This window comes from Podospora pseudopauciseta, chromosome 1 (genome assembly GCF_035222475.1).
Source record: "Podospora pseudopauciseta strain CBS 411.78 chromosome 1, whole genome shotgun sequence".
NCBI lineage: Eukaryota > Fungi > Ascomycota > Sordariomycetes > Sordariales > Podosporaceae > Podospora > Podospora pseudopauciseta.
The window spans coordinates 4,932,122-4,947,161 of record NC_085892.1 but is presented as its reverse complement, the minus strand read 5'-3'; the positions used below and the strand labels follow the sequence as shown (position 1 = coordinate 4,947,161).

Sequence of the window (15,040 nt, the reverse complement as noted above, 5' to 3'; positions counted from 1 at the left end):
TTGCCTTGTGGAATTTTTTTGGGAGCCAAGCAAAAGTTCATGAAGCTTCTCAATCTCATAAACCTTTCTTTTCATCAACCTCATTAACGCCTGACATAATATCCAGCGACTTTTTTTCTGCTGTTCCGTCAATCACACTCAGTTTACGAACCTTTCAACACAAACCACCACTTAGCAAATCCGGATCCGGACGGGCAAACAATTTCACCACCATGGGCAAACGCACCAAGCAGTACAAGAAGCTGATGCGGTCCTTCCAGATGCTCGGCTTCCGCGAGCCCTACCAGCTCCTCATGACGTCCGACATTGTTCTCGACACGATGAAGCTGGACCTGATGACCTTGTTCGAAAAGGCGCTGTCGACCAAGAGCCTCAAGCCGATGATAACGCAGTGCTGCATCCGGGCCATGTACGCGCGGAACAAGGAGCCGGGGGTGGCGGCGGCGATTGAGCGGGCAAAGACTTTTGAGAGGAGGAGGTGCGGGCACCTGATGGACGAGGACCCGCTGACGGAGAGGGAGTGTGTTATGGCGGTGGTGGACCCGAAGAGGAGGAACGAGAACAAGTTTCGGTATGTGGTTGCGACGCAGGACGAGATGCTGAGGGAGAAGCTGAGGGCTGTGGTGCCGACGCCGTTGATGTATGTCAAGAGGAGTGTGTTGATTTTGGAGCCGATGGCGGAGGCGAGTTTGAAGGTTAGGGAGCGGGAGGAGAAGGCCAAGTATGTGACCCTGGAGTTCTTTTGCGTGGTGATGGAAATGCTGACTGGGTGTAGGTTTATGAGCGGTATTACGAGAGGGACGCATAAGAGGAAGAGAGTGGATGATGAGGATCAGTCTGGGAGTGATGAGGAGGATGATAAGGAAAAGGGCAAGAGTTCGACACAGGGCGAGGACGACAAGCCGAAGAAGAAGAAGAAGAACTACGGCAAGAAGGGACCGAACCCATTAGCGGTCAAAAAGGCAAAGAAGGTTACGGATGGGCAGAAGGAGCAAAGGCCTAGGAAAGAGGAGACAGAAGCGCCGGCTGCGGAGGTAGCGGGCGAGCACAAGGCCAAGAGGAAAAGAAGGAAAAAGGCTACGACTGGTAAGGGCGCTAGTGATAAGGAGATCTCGGCCGCGGTTGATGCTGCGATCGCGGGTGCGGATATGCAGGACTGAGAGGACGATGCCAGGCTGTATAGGCCTGCAATAGGCCCGTGGCTGACATAGACTTCTGGCATCACATGGGCGAAAGATGTATTGACTTTGATGTATTAACTAGGGTTTTGTTGGCATAGATGCTAGCATAATAACAATTGTATTTGGCATCTGGAGCACGTGCTAGTTTGCGTGTGAATGGCATATGGCTCAGGGTGACATGTCAACCGGAGTTGAATGGGGGACTGCGGAAGCGGAAGCACCGGATGTACACCGGCCTGCCTACGCAAGAGGATGATGCGGGGTCAGTGTTGGTCAACAGGATGGTGCAGTTCGTCGAAGTCGGCTGCTGAGCCGTTGGGATCTGGCAGGTCTGGAATGCAGCCAGATTCAGTACACGTATAAACCCCCCCCGGTCCCGTCAAGTGCTCGTACTTGTTCGTGAGATATATCAACTGTTACATTTTCATCTTAACAAACTTTTGGATGCCGCCTGTGGCAGGAAACGGGGAATTGACACGCTGCATGCGCGCTGCAGCCAAGTGCAAACCCGCTAAATGGGCCGTGGGGTGGATGGACATCTGACGACCTCCGCCCCGCTGTGAAGGCGTCGTCACCGGCGAAGTTCTAGCGTCGTTCGACGCTGTTCGCTCAGTGGTGGGACAGAGCCAACCCCACCAAAATTCTGCACCTGTCTTATCGGAAATGCCAAGTTAGACCCAAGCTGCAACCGTCTTGCCGTGTGTCGTCTTGGGCTCGCATTTGTCTGTTCAACAAATTTTCGAAAAGCTCATGAGATTTCCTCTTGTTGACTTCTTTCCAACCTTGCAGTTCGATCTGTAATTGAAGATCCCTCTTCTGGGCCTCATTCACGGTTGGCGTACCCAGAGGGAAGAGAAACGAAACAGCCCCCCAGACAGGTTGTTGACGTGACGCGACCCCGTTCCGTCATCGAGAAAAAAAAGACCAGAGGGCCCCTGTCAGCCCCTGTGTTTGATGAACGGGCACTAATTCAGGGTGCGCGCAACTTTAACTTGACCTCCCATCTTGAGTTGCCTCGACTCGTCCGTCCGCTCCCGCAGCTCCCGATTGAAACAAAGACGACTTTGTTCTACCGAGAACACACAACACCCCTGATCAACCCTCTCACGTGTCCAAAAGTACACAAGTTTTGGCAGTCGTACGCGTTTGCGACTCCTCTTCCGAATACCACCGTCGATCACGATTTGATTCTGTACCCGTTTAACCCGCCCCCCTGAACCAGCCATGCCGGGAGTTGACGGGCCCTCGGCTGGTAACGACCAGAACGGCCCGTCCCCAACGACGACCACGAAAGATGCGCCGCCAGCTTCGAAACCAGCTGTCGAGCTCGACGACTTTGGATTGCCGATAAGAAAGTATGTCCCGCCACCGGTTGAAATGAGCGAGGGAAGTGATGGCGGGGATGTCGCAACAAGTGCGAATGGATCCAAGAGTCCACAGATGGGCGCGACAACCGTGCAAGATGACGGTCTGTGGCGCATAGAGAATGGAGGGAAGGCAGGTCAGTCTGTTGCGGGGTCCACAAAAGCAAAGTCGAACGGCATTAGGAAGGGGGAAGAATCAGGCAGCGACGATGAGTTCAAGGATGCTGTTTCCCAGCGGGGGGGCGTGGATGAAAAGAAGAAGGAACCTGGTGCATCGTCGGTCACATTCTCAAAGGAGTTGGACCAGAGCAGCAAAGCGACCCCAACCGGAGCACCAGCACAAACCTCCACCGGACTCGATTCCGAGCCTGCCGCTATCAAGGGTGGAGAAGAAGATTCAGAGAGAACGAAGAACGAGACAGTGGATCAGGCTGTCCAGGAGACCAAGAATCCACAAGGCCACCAGAGGAACAAGTCGAGCGTCGCAAACATGCTCGCTGAAGCCTCAGAGTACTCGCATCAGCAGCTCACTGCCAAGCAGCCTGAAAAGGTACAAGGTGACGACGATGGGTGGCAAACCATGCCTGCCTATGCTCCGTATGATATCTACGACGATGATAACAGGCTCATCGCTAAGGAATACCACGAAGAGGATGACGACCAAAAATACGGCTATGGCAATTTGGGTGGAGCTGGTAAAGGGTATACCAAAGTCTTGGTAGACGACGATGCCGAATCTGCGACTAGCATGGACGAGAACACACAGTACCTATTTCAAGGCCGCAACGCTGCTGGAACCAGTATCACGGAGGATGAGGAAAACCAGCGTGACGCTGTCAGCCAGTTGCAAGCCACCAAGGATTTGCTGACAGAGGGTCAGAGAATCGCATATGTAGGCCTTACCAGACTGGAGCTCTCAGCCATGGTCAAGACAGTGGAGGAGTCTATCGGAGTCTCGTCCAAGAGCAAAAAGCATGTCGCCACGGCTGCAGAGAGCATGCAAATGTGGAGCCAGAAGATGATGATTCGGCTCTATTCGCACATGGATATCAGTTCGGATGAGCAGGTCATGATTGAACAGTTGAGCGCCCATGGGGTCATTCCAGCAGACTTGACGCCTGTTTTGATGGCGAACGCTCGTGTGAAGAACCCAATGGCGGAGGAGAAGGAGAAATGGATGTCGACCAGCTCGAGGCCTTCCCGTGCTGCTTCGCTCGTCACCACCAACTCGGACGACACTGCAGAACCTCCACCGCCGTACTCGAGTAACAACGAATCGGAGCTCGCTGGGCCTGTCCAGGTGCCCTCTCAGATGTCGACGGCGCAAAAGATTGATATCGACATCAGGTGGACGGTTCTGTGTGATCTGTTCCTTGTGCTGATTGCGGACTCCATCTACGATTCGAGGGCCAGGGTGCTGCTGGAAAGGGTGGCGAAGGACTTGGAAATCAGCTGGCTCGATATTTGCAGATTCGAGAAGAAGGTGACGGATGCGCTGGAAATGCAACAGAGTGCTGAGAAGGAGAACTGGGATGAAACAGAGCACATGGAAAATCGCCGGCAGCGCGCTTTGACAAAGCGCTATGCCATGATGGGCCTTGCTACGGTTGGCGGCGGCTTGATTATTGGGTTATCTGCGGGATTGGCGGCTCCTATGATCGGTACCGGTCTAGCAGCGGGGTTTTCGGCGATTGGTGTCGGTGGGACAACCGCGTTTCTTAGTGGCGTTGGAGGTGCTGCTATCATCACGTCGACTGCAGCGGCGTCGGGAAGCATTGTTGGTGTCAGAGCTGCTAACCGGAGAACCGGAGCTGTCAAGACTTTCGAGTACAGACCACTGAACAACAACAAGAGAGTGAACCTCATCGTCACTGTCTCCGGATGGATGACGGGCAAGGTCGACGACGTACGGTTGCCGTTTAGTACTGTAGACCCAGTCATGGGTGATATATACTCGGTGTTGTGGGAGCCAGAAATGTTGACCAGTATGGGTGACACCATCAACATTCTGGCAACAGAGGTAGGTTTAGCAAAAGCAGGAGAGGGGGGGGAATCTCTGCTGACACAGGTGATGTAGGCTCTCACACAAGGTCTTCAGCAGGTCCTTGCCAGCACGTTCCTGGCAGCCCTGATGTCTGGTCTCCAGATCCCTGTCATTCTCACCAAGCTCTCCTATCTGATCGACAACCCATGGACCGTGTCTCTCGACCGTGCCAACATGGCCGGTCTCATTCTGGCAGATTCGCTCATTGACCGCAACTTGGGTACTCGTCCCGTGACACTGGTCGGGTACTCCCTCGGCAGCCGCGTCATCTTCTCTTGCTTGAAGGAGCTCGCCAAAAAGGGCGCCTTCGGCCTGGTGCAAAATGTCTACCTGTTTGGAAGCCCCATCGTCGTCAACGCCGACGAGTACCTGCGGGCTCGCTCGGTGGTGTCAGGGCGCTTCGTCAGCGGATACAACAGAAATGACTGGATTCTTGGGTACCTGTTCCGCCTGACCAACGGCGGGATCAGGCGCGTCGCAGGGCTGGCGCCGATTGAGGGCATCCCTGGGCTTGAAAACATGGATGTGTCTGAATGGGTTGTCGGACATATGGATTACCGTACCGCTATGCCCCGTTTGCTTCGTGAGTGCGGGTGGTTGGTGGAGAGCGACGAGTTCACCGAAATCGAAGACCCAGACCCGGATAACCACCAGGAACGGCAGCGCGAGCTCATCAACGAGATCGAGGAGGCGAGAAAAGAGCTGGAGAGGGAGGGGAAGTCGAATGAGAAGAAGAGTCGGTTTAGCTTGTTTGGCAGGAAGCAGAAGCTGCAGAAGCAGGAGTGGGAGGTGTATGAGGATTCTTCCAAGACGGGTGGTGCCAAGTCTAGCGGCAAGACGGAGGACAAGGAGGGGAATAACCATGGAGTGTTGTTTGACGTGGACGCTCTTCGTGCCGAGCTGGCTAAGGAGGCGGCCAGCAGCAAGCAGAATGGTCAGAGCGTGGATGAGGAGGTGCTGCAGGTGAAGGAGATTAAGAGTACGCTGCCGCCTATGAAGCTGGATTCGTCACGGACTAGGGGGGGCAGTTTGAGGGAGAGCAAGAGTTATGATGCTGTTCCGTCTGGGTTTGGATCTCCGAGCAGGAATGGGGGATCGGATGAGTACCGCTCGGCGGCATCACCACCGGCGTATCAGGGGTACTCTAGCACTTCTGTGGGCGGCGGCAAGCAAGACAGTGGCTATTACCCGGCGTATGGTGGCGGTGGTGGATTTGGGGACGATGATGATGGGATACAAATGACGTTTGATACTGGGATTGATGATCGCAAGTCTTCCTCGACGACCGCGGCAATAACAACAACAACAACAACAACAACATCAACGTCAACGAGTAGGGGAATGGACTACAGCGGCATCAATAATAACAACAGTCATGAGCCACCCCGCCCGGAACTGAGAGGCTCGCAAACCCTCCCGAATATCGCGTTGGCGGATCCATGGGCGGACTACGAGGACGATGATTTTGGGAAAGAGAAGGAGATTGAGATGACTTTTGCGTAGTTGGATGTTTGTTGGGTTAGGAGAGAAACATTGAGGTATTGGTAGAAGACATGAAGGAGGATATAATTGTTTTGTGAAAGCATTGCGTTTTTTTGTCACATGGATGAACTGGGCGGGCATAGCGTGGTAGGGAAGTTGGCAGGTTGGTTAATGGGGGCGGCAATGGTGGGATATAGGTTAGTTTAAGGGAAAGAAGAAAGAAGAGATGTTAATGAAGTGATATATATTTACAAGAACAGACGAGGCTAGGTTACTTAGACAAGAGGAGCGAATGATGACAGATATCCAGTGAGCGCTAGCAAACATGAAGATAGTAGTAGCATCACAAAACACAACAATAAAGCGTGGGCCGATCTTTTGAATTGGGTGTTGTCTTGATTATTCTGCCCTCTCTCTCTATAGGTCTCGTCTATAGGCGCGCAACATTGGGTGGGTGGGGTGTTGTAGTTGTTTTGATCAGCGACGAATCTCAAAACCCTCCTCTCCCTCCACCACATTCCGATCTTCCTTGTCGAGTTTGACAACCTGGGAGCCTCTCGGCCCCTTGTCCACCTCTTTGAGGAACTTGGAGAGGGCGTCCTCCGCCCCCTGAGCCTCGCCCTCGACCTTGTTGTTGTCTGTGTTTCGGACCCAGCCGGTGAGCTTGTGCTCGGCTGCGCGGCCGCGGGTGAAGTATCTACCATGGATGTATATATCAGCTTCCAGCTATTCGAAATCTTTTTGTAGCAGACACTACCGGGGGGTGATAAGAGGAAGCCAGGTCGAGAAAGAAAAAAAAGAAACATACCGAAATCCAACTCCTGTTCATTTCAAAAAAAAAAAAAAAGGAAATAACCATGTTAACCAGACAATATCTACTACAGTAATCGGGCGACATGGTATATTAACCAACCTTGCACCATCCCCCCATGAGCAAGGAAATAAACCTAAGAACCATCATCGTGTTAGCCAGACCTTTGATATGAGAGAGACAGACAGGGCGAGGCCAGACAAGGTGGGGAGACTGGCCCCTCCATCAATCACGCCCAGATGATAAGACGGGACGAACTTACTCTTTTAACCATTTTGAGAAATCTAGATTTCGCTTATTTTTCTGATTGTTTTTTCGTCTTTTACTAGCAACACCACTATGTAGATTCTAGTAACTCAATCAATTTAGGTGTGTAGAGCAATGACTAATCGATAAAGAATGGAAGTGAGGCTAGTGATGTCATCGGCAAGACATGACTTGGATGCAGATGAGAGCTCCGATAAGATAAGGAATGTCCCCCCTTTCTTTCAACAACTCACCCCTTTATCATGTCAATCAGAGATGACTACCAACAAACAAACACGGCAGGTATACAGGTGCATTCAGTACATTCATGATGAAGCTATAAAAAAGCCCGTCTAAGAAAACCCTTGCCCGTTGCCCAATGCTCGCCCTCAACTCAACATACACCACAATTCAACCTCCCCCTATTTCGTATCAAAGCTGTACTGCAACCAACCACCCAAGGCACGCAAACTTTCCCACCGTACATTCTCGTCCGCCTCCCCCATCAGCTCCATCACCCTCGTCTTTAAACCAAGTTTCTCCAGCTGGCCCCTCTTCTCGGGCACCTCACGCACCAAACACCCAACATCATTGCACGCAATCGCCAGCACCGACTTGTCGTCCTCCCATGGCTGCTTCATAATATCCACCAGCTTGCGGATAAGCGCGCCGTTCTCGTAGTCTAAAATCTTGCGGGCGTTCTCGGCCCAGAAAACTGTGTTGCGGTGGGGTGGGGACCAGTGCAGACGGCCAGAGTTGACTTCGCCTACATACTCGTCAAAGGTGGTCTTGGTTTTGGTGTACTCCTCGAGCAGCTCGCGGAGCCGGTCCAGATCTTCTCTCAGATCGGGGTCGTTGAACTGTCTCGTTTTGAGGGTCTCCAAAAGGGTTGGGAGGCGGGCAAGCACTGCGATGGCAAGCAGCGTGTTTTGATTAGCGGTGAGGATGTTGAGGAGGGTGGAGAGGAGTAGACGGGTGGTCTTCTCCTTGGGGGAGAGTCGGAGAAGCTGGGTGTAAAGAGCGATGAAGTCGTATTCCCTGGGTCAGTTAGCACTACCGAACAACATGTGACAGACAGGCATCGCCTTACTTGTTGAGATCATCGCCAATATCGGCAGCCTCAAAGCTGAGCTGCCAGATGACTAACAGCACATGGTAAAGCAACTGAAGACCGACCCCTCCACTGAGAGAGCCCTCAAAGCCGCTTCTAGAGGGATTCGTTGTCCCACTCCACAGGCTGGCCGTGGCGTCACCACCGCTGCCAATACCCGCTGCCGCTCGTAGAATCTTCACCAGGGGGGCCACAGTCTCGCTCCGCTGCTCCCAAAACTGCGCCCTGGGAACACGACCATACAAAAGTGATGAGTACTCTTGCACACCAATATCCTGAAGACCTGCGTCGGAATTCGTTGTGAGGGACGAGAGATAACTGTAGATGAGGGGGAGGGCCTTGGAGGCGGCCTGGGACTCGTCTCTGGAACCAGCCATGAGACTGACAAGCACAGTCGAGGTCAGAAGCGGGATCGGATCGTCTGTTACAGTTCTGTGGCCGAGAAGAGGATTGAAATGTTGGTAGGGATCGCCAGTCTTAGCAAGTGCTTTGGAGAGCGCGGGGACGGCTAGCAAGATGGATTCTAGGTTAGCTAGAGCACTTTGCAATACAGGGTACAGTTCTGAAAGATGACAGAATCCATGTCGGGCATCGTCCTGGAGGAGTTGCTTTCTGCCACGGAAAGAAGGGGCCATCAGATTTCACATGGGAAGCTGTGATGGCTCGGCGTGGGAAAGGACGACATACTTGTGAGGAGGTCGTTCAGGAGGACGAGGATATACTGGACCACATCCTGGCGCTTGGCGGCCAATTCCAACACACTCTTCTTCCCTGATCCTCCCACGAACAGGGCGCTATATCCCTCCAGATCGGACTCGATGGTATGTTTGCGCACGTCTTTCTTGACCTTATCGACGGAGCGGATGCGAGCGAGCTGCTCCTCGGTCAGGGTTCCTGCGCGCACGGCGCCATCCCAGGGAATCGGTCGCTGACGGATGTTACTTTGCAGCGAGGCCAGATACGTCGGTGGATCGAGCGACATGGTGCAGGCAACCGTGGGTATCAAATGGTGAAGTCGGGAATGTCGATGTGGGAGCTTGGACTTCGAGGTTGGCATGAAGCTCTCAGCAGCTGGGAGCGGGCCAACCCAAGTTACGTAACTGCGCCAGTGGGCTTGGCGTCGCTGGGTGAGGCGTGGACGTCTCTCTTGCAGCTGTCCGCGCCGTCAACCGAACCAACGCCCAACACTCGATCCTGTCAAGGCAGCAGGCCTTTCAATTGCTACTATCTTTACGAGAAGCAAACTGGCGCCAACCTTTATTAAAATTGTCTATCTACTCCGTGCGAATCCAGGATATCCAAATCCTGTTCTCAGCTTGGCCAACCTGACAGGTATATAACAGTTCTCTTATAAGTGGGATTTCCAAGTCGTTGATATACCGCAGATATATATATATATAATACGGCGTCACTCACTCATACATCACGTGTCTAGTAAATCGAATATGTTGGTGTCTCCTCTTCACTGCCATGGCCAAGGCCTCTGGCTGATGGGGACGGGGTCTTGCACATGCGCGCGCAACGGGATGTTGCAAGGATCATGCGATAAGTGATAATCGTCCAGTGAGCCAAGATGGCGGGGCCTGAGTGGTAAACAGTGGACGTCACCATCAAAAGGGGCACGGAAGGGGGAGCTCTAAAAAAGCAGGGCAACAAGCCAAACCAGCTCCTGTCTGTCGGACATGGATTGGGGCTGTTTGACCGCTGGACAGGTACACAGGCACCTCCTGCGGGCTGCCAGCTCACTCACGCATATTCCCCCGTCCATGCAATACCCGAGCCGGACCTACAGGACCGAGGCGCTGTTGTAGGTCAAAGATCTAGATCGGCCGAGAAAACGCTTGCGTAAAAGAAGCAGGACCCTGAACACGATGCAGAAAGGAGGGGAAGAGGAAGAAGGATCCGTTACAAAACGATGGGTCAGGTCCAACCAAGGGTGCAAGGGGAGAGAAAGATGACGAGAGGTGGGCGTGAAAACCGAGAGGCTGGGTGACAGTGGGTGGATTGGTCGTGACAGCTTCGGTTCGTGGGGAGGTTGGGAACACAACCCACACTGAGCCCGACCACTGTCACCTCACCCAGCCATTTCCAATTCGCGACTTTTGCAATAAATCCCGCCAAACTGCATTCCCCGCCCGGTTTTCCTCCCAGTCCGTTTCCCCAAGTTCTAGGCATTCTTTTCCCCTGGGATTTTTCCTTCTTTTGCATCTTGCACTGTCTCACCACACCATTGACAAGAGAGCTGCTTTGAAGCTCCATTCAAGGTGTTATCGCAAGCTATCTTGAGCGGGTCTGTCACCAAGAGTCGACTTACACGCATCTCGTCGCCGAACTCAGACCCCCAAACGGACAGGAGGATCACGAGCGAGAAGCTGTTTTACACGACATCCACGACTTTACGATTTGGCAAATTGTCATTCATTGGATTGCGCCGAGCAGGATCGCGTCAACATTGAGAATTTTTCCCGGCCTCACAAGCTATCGGCGCCATCTCACCGCTCCGGCGGGCTTTCAATCACTTTTGCGGTCATCATCACCGGAACACACATCAAGCGACCAACTTCCCGAGACAGTCTCTCAGCTCGCTCCCCAAAATGTTGCGGCTCTGGCTTTTCCTAGCCGGCCCGGCCGCTGCGATCCCCTTCAACAACGGTTTATACGCCGCTGGTTATGGCTATCTCGTTCAGCGCGACGGCTGCCCAGTACCATGCGGTTACCAAAACCAGTACTGCTGCGACACCAACTCAGCATGCGTCACCAACAACGGGATAGCAGCCTGCACACCGGCTGCGGGAGCAGGCGGTGGAGTGGCCTGGTACACGACAACCTGGACTGAGACCAAGACTTATACCAAAACATGGCAATCCGTCATTCCAGCTGCGACCGGTGTCAGCGGCGCCGACTGCATTCCCGAGGCCGGCAGCGGGTGGATTGCCTGCGGTTCGATCTGCTGCGACTCTTGGCAATACTGCCAACACGCCGGGCAGTGTATGGCCAACCCCGGTGCTGGCCCCGGAGGCGTGGTTATCGTGACAAACACCAACACTGCCGTGCAAACCGTCACCACCCAGTTCAGCGCGCCATTTCGCGTTACTAGCGGCACCGCGACAACGACGAACTCGGCTGGTGGAGCTATTCAGACGGGGGATGACGCGGAACCAGTGGAGGGCGGTACAGCTGGTGGCTTGAGCCCCGGTGCCATCGCCGGTATCGTCATTGGCTCCATCGCCGGTGTCGCCCTTCTCCTCGCCATCTGCGCTTGCTGCGTCGTCAGGGGTCTTTGGCACGGTGTCATGGCCATTCTTGGGTTCGGCAAGAAGGACAAGAGAACAAAGGAGACCATAATCGAGGAAGAGCGCTACACCCGCCGCGGATCCTCGCACGCCGGGCGCACCAACCACGGTTCGTGGTATGGCGGCCGACCTAGCACAGTATCATCGCGAAAGGATAAGAAGAGCGGCGCCGGCCTGTTGGGGATGGGAGCCGCGCTTGGCACTCTTGCGTTGCTGCTCGGATTGAAGAAGGATAAGAAGAAGAGAGCCCCGGTCAACAGCAGGAGTGATATCAGCAGCAGCTACTACTCTGATGTTTACACAAACGATAGTCCTAGTACGTTTTCTCCCTGACCCCCTTCCACACCATTTGCAAATGAATCACTAACAACCCCAACTAGGCTCCCTCAGCAGCGACAGACGAACCCGCCGATCCCACCGCCATAGCAGGCAAGGGAGCAGGGTAACGAGGACGACCACGACACGTGTATCCCGTGCCCCGTCGGCGAGGTCGGCCAGATCACCAAGGAGGTCTCCCCCGCGGTGATGATTGAGCTTATTCTCATTACCTCCGATTTTTACCCTTGCCATCTTTTCAGAGATTCAAGGGAGAAAAATAAACACAACCCTAATGGATCTTTTTTTCTTTCCGACGAGCAACACGAAGTCGACTTGTACATATTAAGCCCCTTGCACACACACACACATCGCCCCTTTTGCCCCTTCTGCACCTGTGTTTTACTCTTGCAATTTTGTTTGTTCTACGCTGGGGATATAGAGTTTTGGTTGTATTTGTGTGTGATTTTTGAAACCTGCCCCTTTTTTGGTATGGGATGGGATGATGGGTGGCTTATATTCAGCACTGGCGTTTTGGGCGTTGTCGAGAAGCAAGCAAGCCATGCGAGAGGGAAAGGGAGGGGGGCTTTGCTCAGGGAATGGAGATGTGGTATGAAGTTATGTAGAGGAACTGAAGAAATGAAAATGAGATGATGTGAATTCTGATATCTGTATAACGAGCCTGCTGAATGTGTTGAGTGAATGTAAACGAGAGATAAATGTAACTGGTCTTACGGTGGTACTGTTTCTTTGAATGGTATTTTTTTTTAATATAGCAAACCATCCGAATAACTTCGTCCCTGGCCGCATCGTCTCTCCACCCGAAGAGTCCGAACTATATATACAACATAACGCTACCAAGCGCGGGGATAAGCTAGGCTTTTGGCAACGGTGGAGCGTGGTGATCTAAGTTGACGAAAGCAACCCTGCCAAACCAAAGACCTGGATGGTAGCTGGCGCCTCTCATGGAATCAATCAATCCATGTAATCTTGCTGATGCCCCCAGAGTCCATGTAATGCTCTCTGGACCTGCTATTGCTTCAAGCTGGAATTGTCTAGACGCGATATCAAGGACAAAAGGGGGTCCCATAAAGTCACCATGCTCATATATCAAATATCAGAGGTTAGAAACACGCAGTAGTTTGACTTGCTTGTTACTTCCAAATTCATTTTCCGTCCGGGAGTAATTGACACATGCTTTTCCCACGAGAAACACCTTGGCTCCGCCCGTGATAACTGAATCACCAGTCTGCTCTGGGTATCATCATCGCCCAAATACAGGCGAGAGCAAATCGTCATCATTAGCTCGAGAAAAAACAGGCGTGACCTCGAAGACGTGATATTGGTATGCACACCGCAAACCCGTTTGGTTGAGAAGGAGGTTGCCCATTTTGCCAGCAGCGTTTTTTACGCTACAAGAAATATGCAAATGCCCATGACCCCTTGCCATTCCGGTGTAACCCCATAAAGCACAAAGAAACCCGTGGTCATTTTCTTTACTCCTCCTCAACGTTGCCCTTCTCGGAAACGTAGATACCGTCCAAGAACTAGAAGCAGTGTTAGCACCATAAACCTTATCTTCCTCGTAGCACTGTAGCACTGTAGCAAAGTGGCTGTTGGTCCACCGTAGCTGGGGCCTTCACACACCTTACGGATATCCTTGTTCCGCACTCTGCAGATCTGCTGGATATCGGCGGCGCTCTGGGAAACAGCCTCGAGGGAGTTACCCTGGAGGATGAGCTCATCCTTCTGAGCCTTGGAGGCCTCAACCTCAACACCGGGCTGCATCACGACAGTGCGGACGAGCTTCTCACCGACGAAGTTGCTGTAACACACCCGCTCGTCAGCCCAAATTCTTCTCCCATGTTGCCAAGTTCCAAGTGTTCGTCACATCTCCCACACTCTGCCACCCTGGGGCTGCACATTCGTTCGTAACATACCGAATCTCGACGACGTGGTTGCCAGTCTCCTTGTTGACGTCAAGGTTGACGTTGATGGGGAAATGGGCATAGACGTAACGCATCTTGTACTTGAAGCCCTTGGTGACACCGATGATCAAGTTGTTGATAAGGGTGCGGACGGTGCGGAGAGCGGCAACGTTCTTGCGGTTGCCATGGTGGATCTCGAGGCCAATAACGCCCTTCTTGATGACGGAGAAGTTGACGGCAATGTGGCTCAGGTCCTTGGTGAGCTTGCCTGTTGGAGAGCGTTGTTAGGTTACTGTTTCTCGCCAGAACGGGACAGCCACATTGTCCGAGCTATTCCCGGCTCCAAGGTGAGGATTGTGAGTTTCTGCTTACCACGGGGGCCCTCAACCGTTACAAGTCTCGACTTGATGGAGATCTTGACTGTATCGCAAAATCCGTCAGCAATTGTCCTTGCTTCCATTGACAAAATCCCAAGCAATCCCGCCCGATATCGATCGAATCGTCCCAATAATCGCTAACTACAAAAACCGGTCGGGTCTCGTCATCGTCGTCGTCGCTGGTAACTCGATATGATGGCGCCCAAAGTTCCTCCTTCTTTTGATCGGGCGGGACGCAATGGATTCATTTCAACAGCACTGCACACGTACCGTTCTCCGGGACCTCGATGGTCTCCTCACTGTGGATGTAACGCATGGCTGCGGTGCTGTTGGATTAGTGAGGAGGCAAGTTGATTTCTCGTCGTCAAGGTGGACGGAGGTCAGTTGCAAGCCCGAAAAAAACCACACACGATTTTGGGACCCGGAATAATTCAAGTTGTGCGCCGGTTGAGCCTCCAGCTTCTGTTAGGGCAGAGGTCCAAGCGCTCCTGCAATTGGTCCAAAGTGGGGAGGCCGGAGCAATGTGGGGTACATTCTGGCCTGTGCGTCTTCTTCTGTCGCCTGCCGCAAGTGAATTTCACCCCTCACCACAAGCAAAACATCAACGTTGAGCCTGGGTGGATTGCAAAAGACGTTTCGAAGCAAAAGAGGGAAATAAAACGCGCTACATTTCAACCCAGTTCCGTACAGGTTACTTTTGGCCACATTCTTTACATGAAGTTGATTCTGAGCAACTCCTTGGTTGGTTGACATCACATCTGCCACGAATATTGGCCTGAAAAGAGATACCACTTGTTGTCCTATGTTAGGACTTCGCAGGTGCTTGTTCTCAGCTCTGTATACTGATTCAGCTCTTTATTTCAAATGGGGACCCGAGCCTTGAGCTGC

General features: G+C 52.9%; 6 protein-coding genes across 6 annotated transcripts; 3 read left to right on the top strand and 3 right to left on the bottom strand.

Annotated features, from left to right (window-relative positions):
• Positions 1 to 212: 212 nt before the first annotated feature.
• On the top strand, positions 213 to 1,323 carry QC763_113490 (uncharacterized protein; the record flags this gene model as incomplete). The annotated part of the gene is made up of 2 exons (XM_062907931.1): positions 213 to 721; positions 776 to 1,323. 2 exons carry the CDS (start codon positions 213 to 215, stop codon positions 1,158 to 1,160), a joined length of 894 nt encoding a protein of 297 aa, XP_062770945.1. The 3' UTR covers positions 1,161 to 1,323.
• A 279-nt stretch (positions 1,324 to 1,602) lies between these two features.
• Positions 1,603 to 6,459, top strand: QC763_113500 (uncharacterized protein). The gene is made up of 2 exons (XM_062907932.1): positions 1,603 to 4,565; positions 4,623 to 6,459. Exons 1-2 carry the CDS (start codon positions 2,406 to 2,408, stop codon positions 6,090 to 6,092), a joined length of 3,630 nt encoding a protein of 1,209 aa, XP_062770944.1. The 5' UTR covers positions 1,603 to 2,405; the 3' UTR covers positions 6,093 to 6,459.
• QC763_113510 (uncharacterized protein) lies at positions 6,449 to 7,156 on the bottom strand (the record flags this gene model as incomplete). Its single annotated transcript, XM_062907933.1, has 3 exons — positions 6,449 to 6,768; positions 6,954 to 7,018; positions 7,145 to 7,156. 3 exons carry the CDS (start codon positions 7,154 to 7,156, stop codon positions 6,549 to 6,551), a joined length of 297 nt encoding a protein of 98 aa, XP_062770943.1. The 3' UTR covers positions 6,449 to 6,548.
• A 394-nt stretch (positions 7,157 to 7,550) lies between these two features.
• Positions 7,551 to 10,403, bottom strand: VMA13 (H(+)-transporting V1 sector ATPase subunit H; the record flags this gene model as incomplete). Its single annotated transcript, XM_062907934.1, has 3 exons — positions 8,927 to 10,403; positions 8,219 to 8,747; positions 7,551 to 8,166 (listed from the first exon to the last, which is right to left on the bottom strand). Exons 1-3 carry the CDS (start codon positions 9,294 to 9,296, stop codon positions 7,551 to 7,553), a joined length of 1,515 nt encoding a protein of 504 aa, XP_062770942.1. The 5' UTR covers positions 9,297 to 10,403.
• QC763_113530 (uncharacterized protein) lies at positions 9,438 to 12,473 on the top strand. Its single transcript, XM_062907935.1, has 3 exons — positions 9,438 to 9,571; positions 9,675 to 11,848; positions 11,913 to 12,473. The coding sequence occupies exons 2-3, from the start codon at positions 10,834 to 10,836 to the stop codon at positions 12,056 to 12,058; spliced, it is 1,161 nt and encodes a 386-aa protein (XP_062770941.1). The 5' UTR covers positions 9,438 to 9,571; positions 9,675 to 10,833; the 3' UTR covers positions 12,059 to 12,473.
• A 461-nt stretch (positions 12,474 to 12,934) lies between these two features.
• Positions 12,935 to 14,731, bottom strand: RPL9B (60S ribosomal protein L9B). The gene is made up of 5 exons (XM_062907936.1): positions 14,423 to 14,731; positions 14,148 to 14,195; positions 13,788 to 14,043; positions 13,495 to 13,672; positions 12,935 to 13,394 (listed from the first exon to the last, which is right to left on the bottom strand). The coding sequence occupies exons 1-5, from the start codon at positions 14,466 to 14,468 to the stop codon at positions 13,344 to 13,346; spliced, it is 579 nt and encodes a 192-aa protein (XP_062770940.1). The 5' UTR covers positions 14,469 to 14,731; the 3' UTR covers positions 12,935 to 13,343.
• Positions 14,732 to 15,040: the final 309 nt, after the last annotated feature.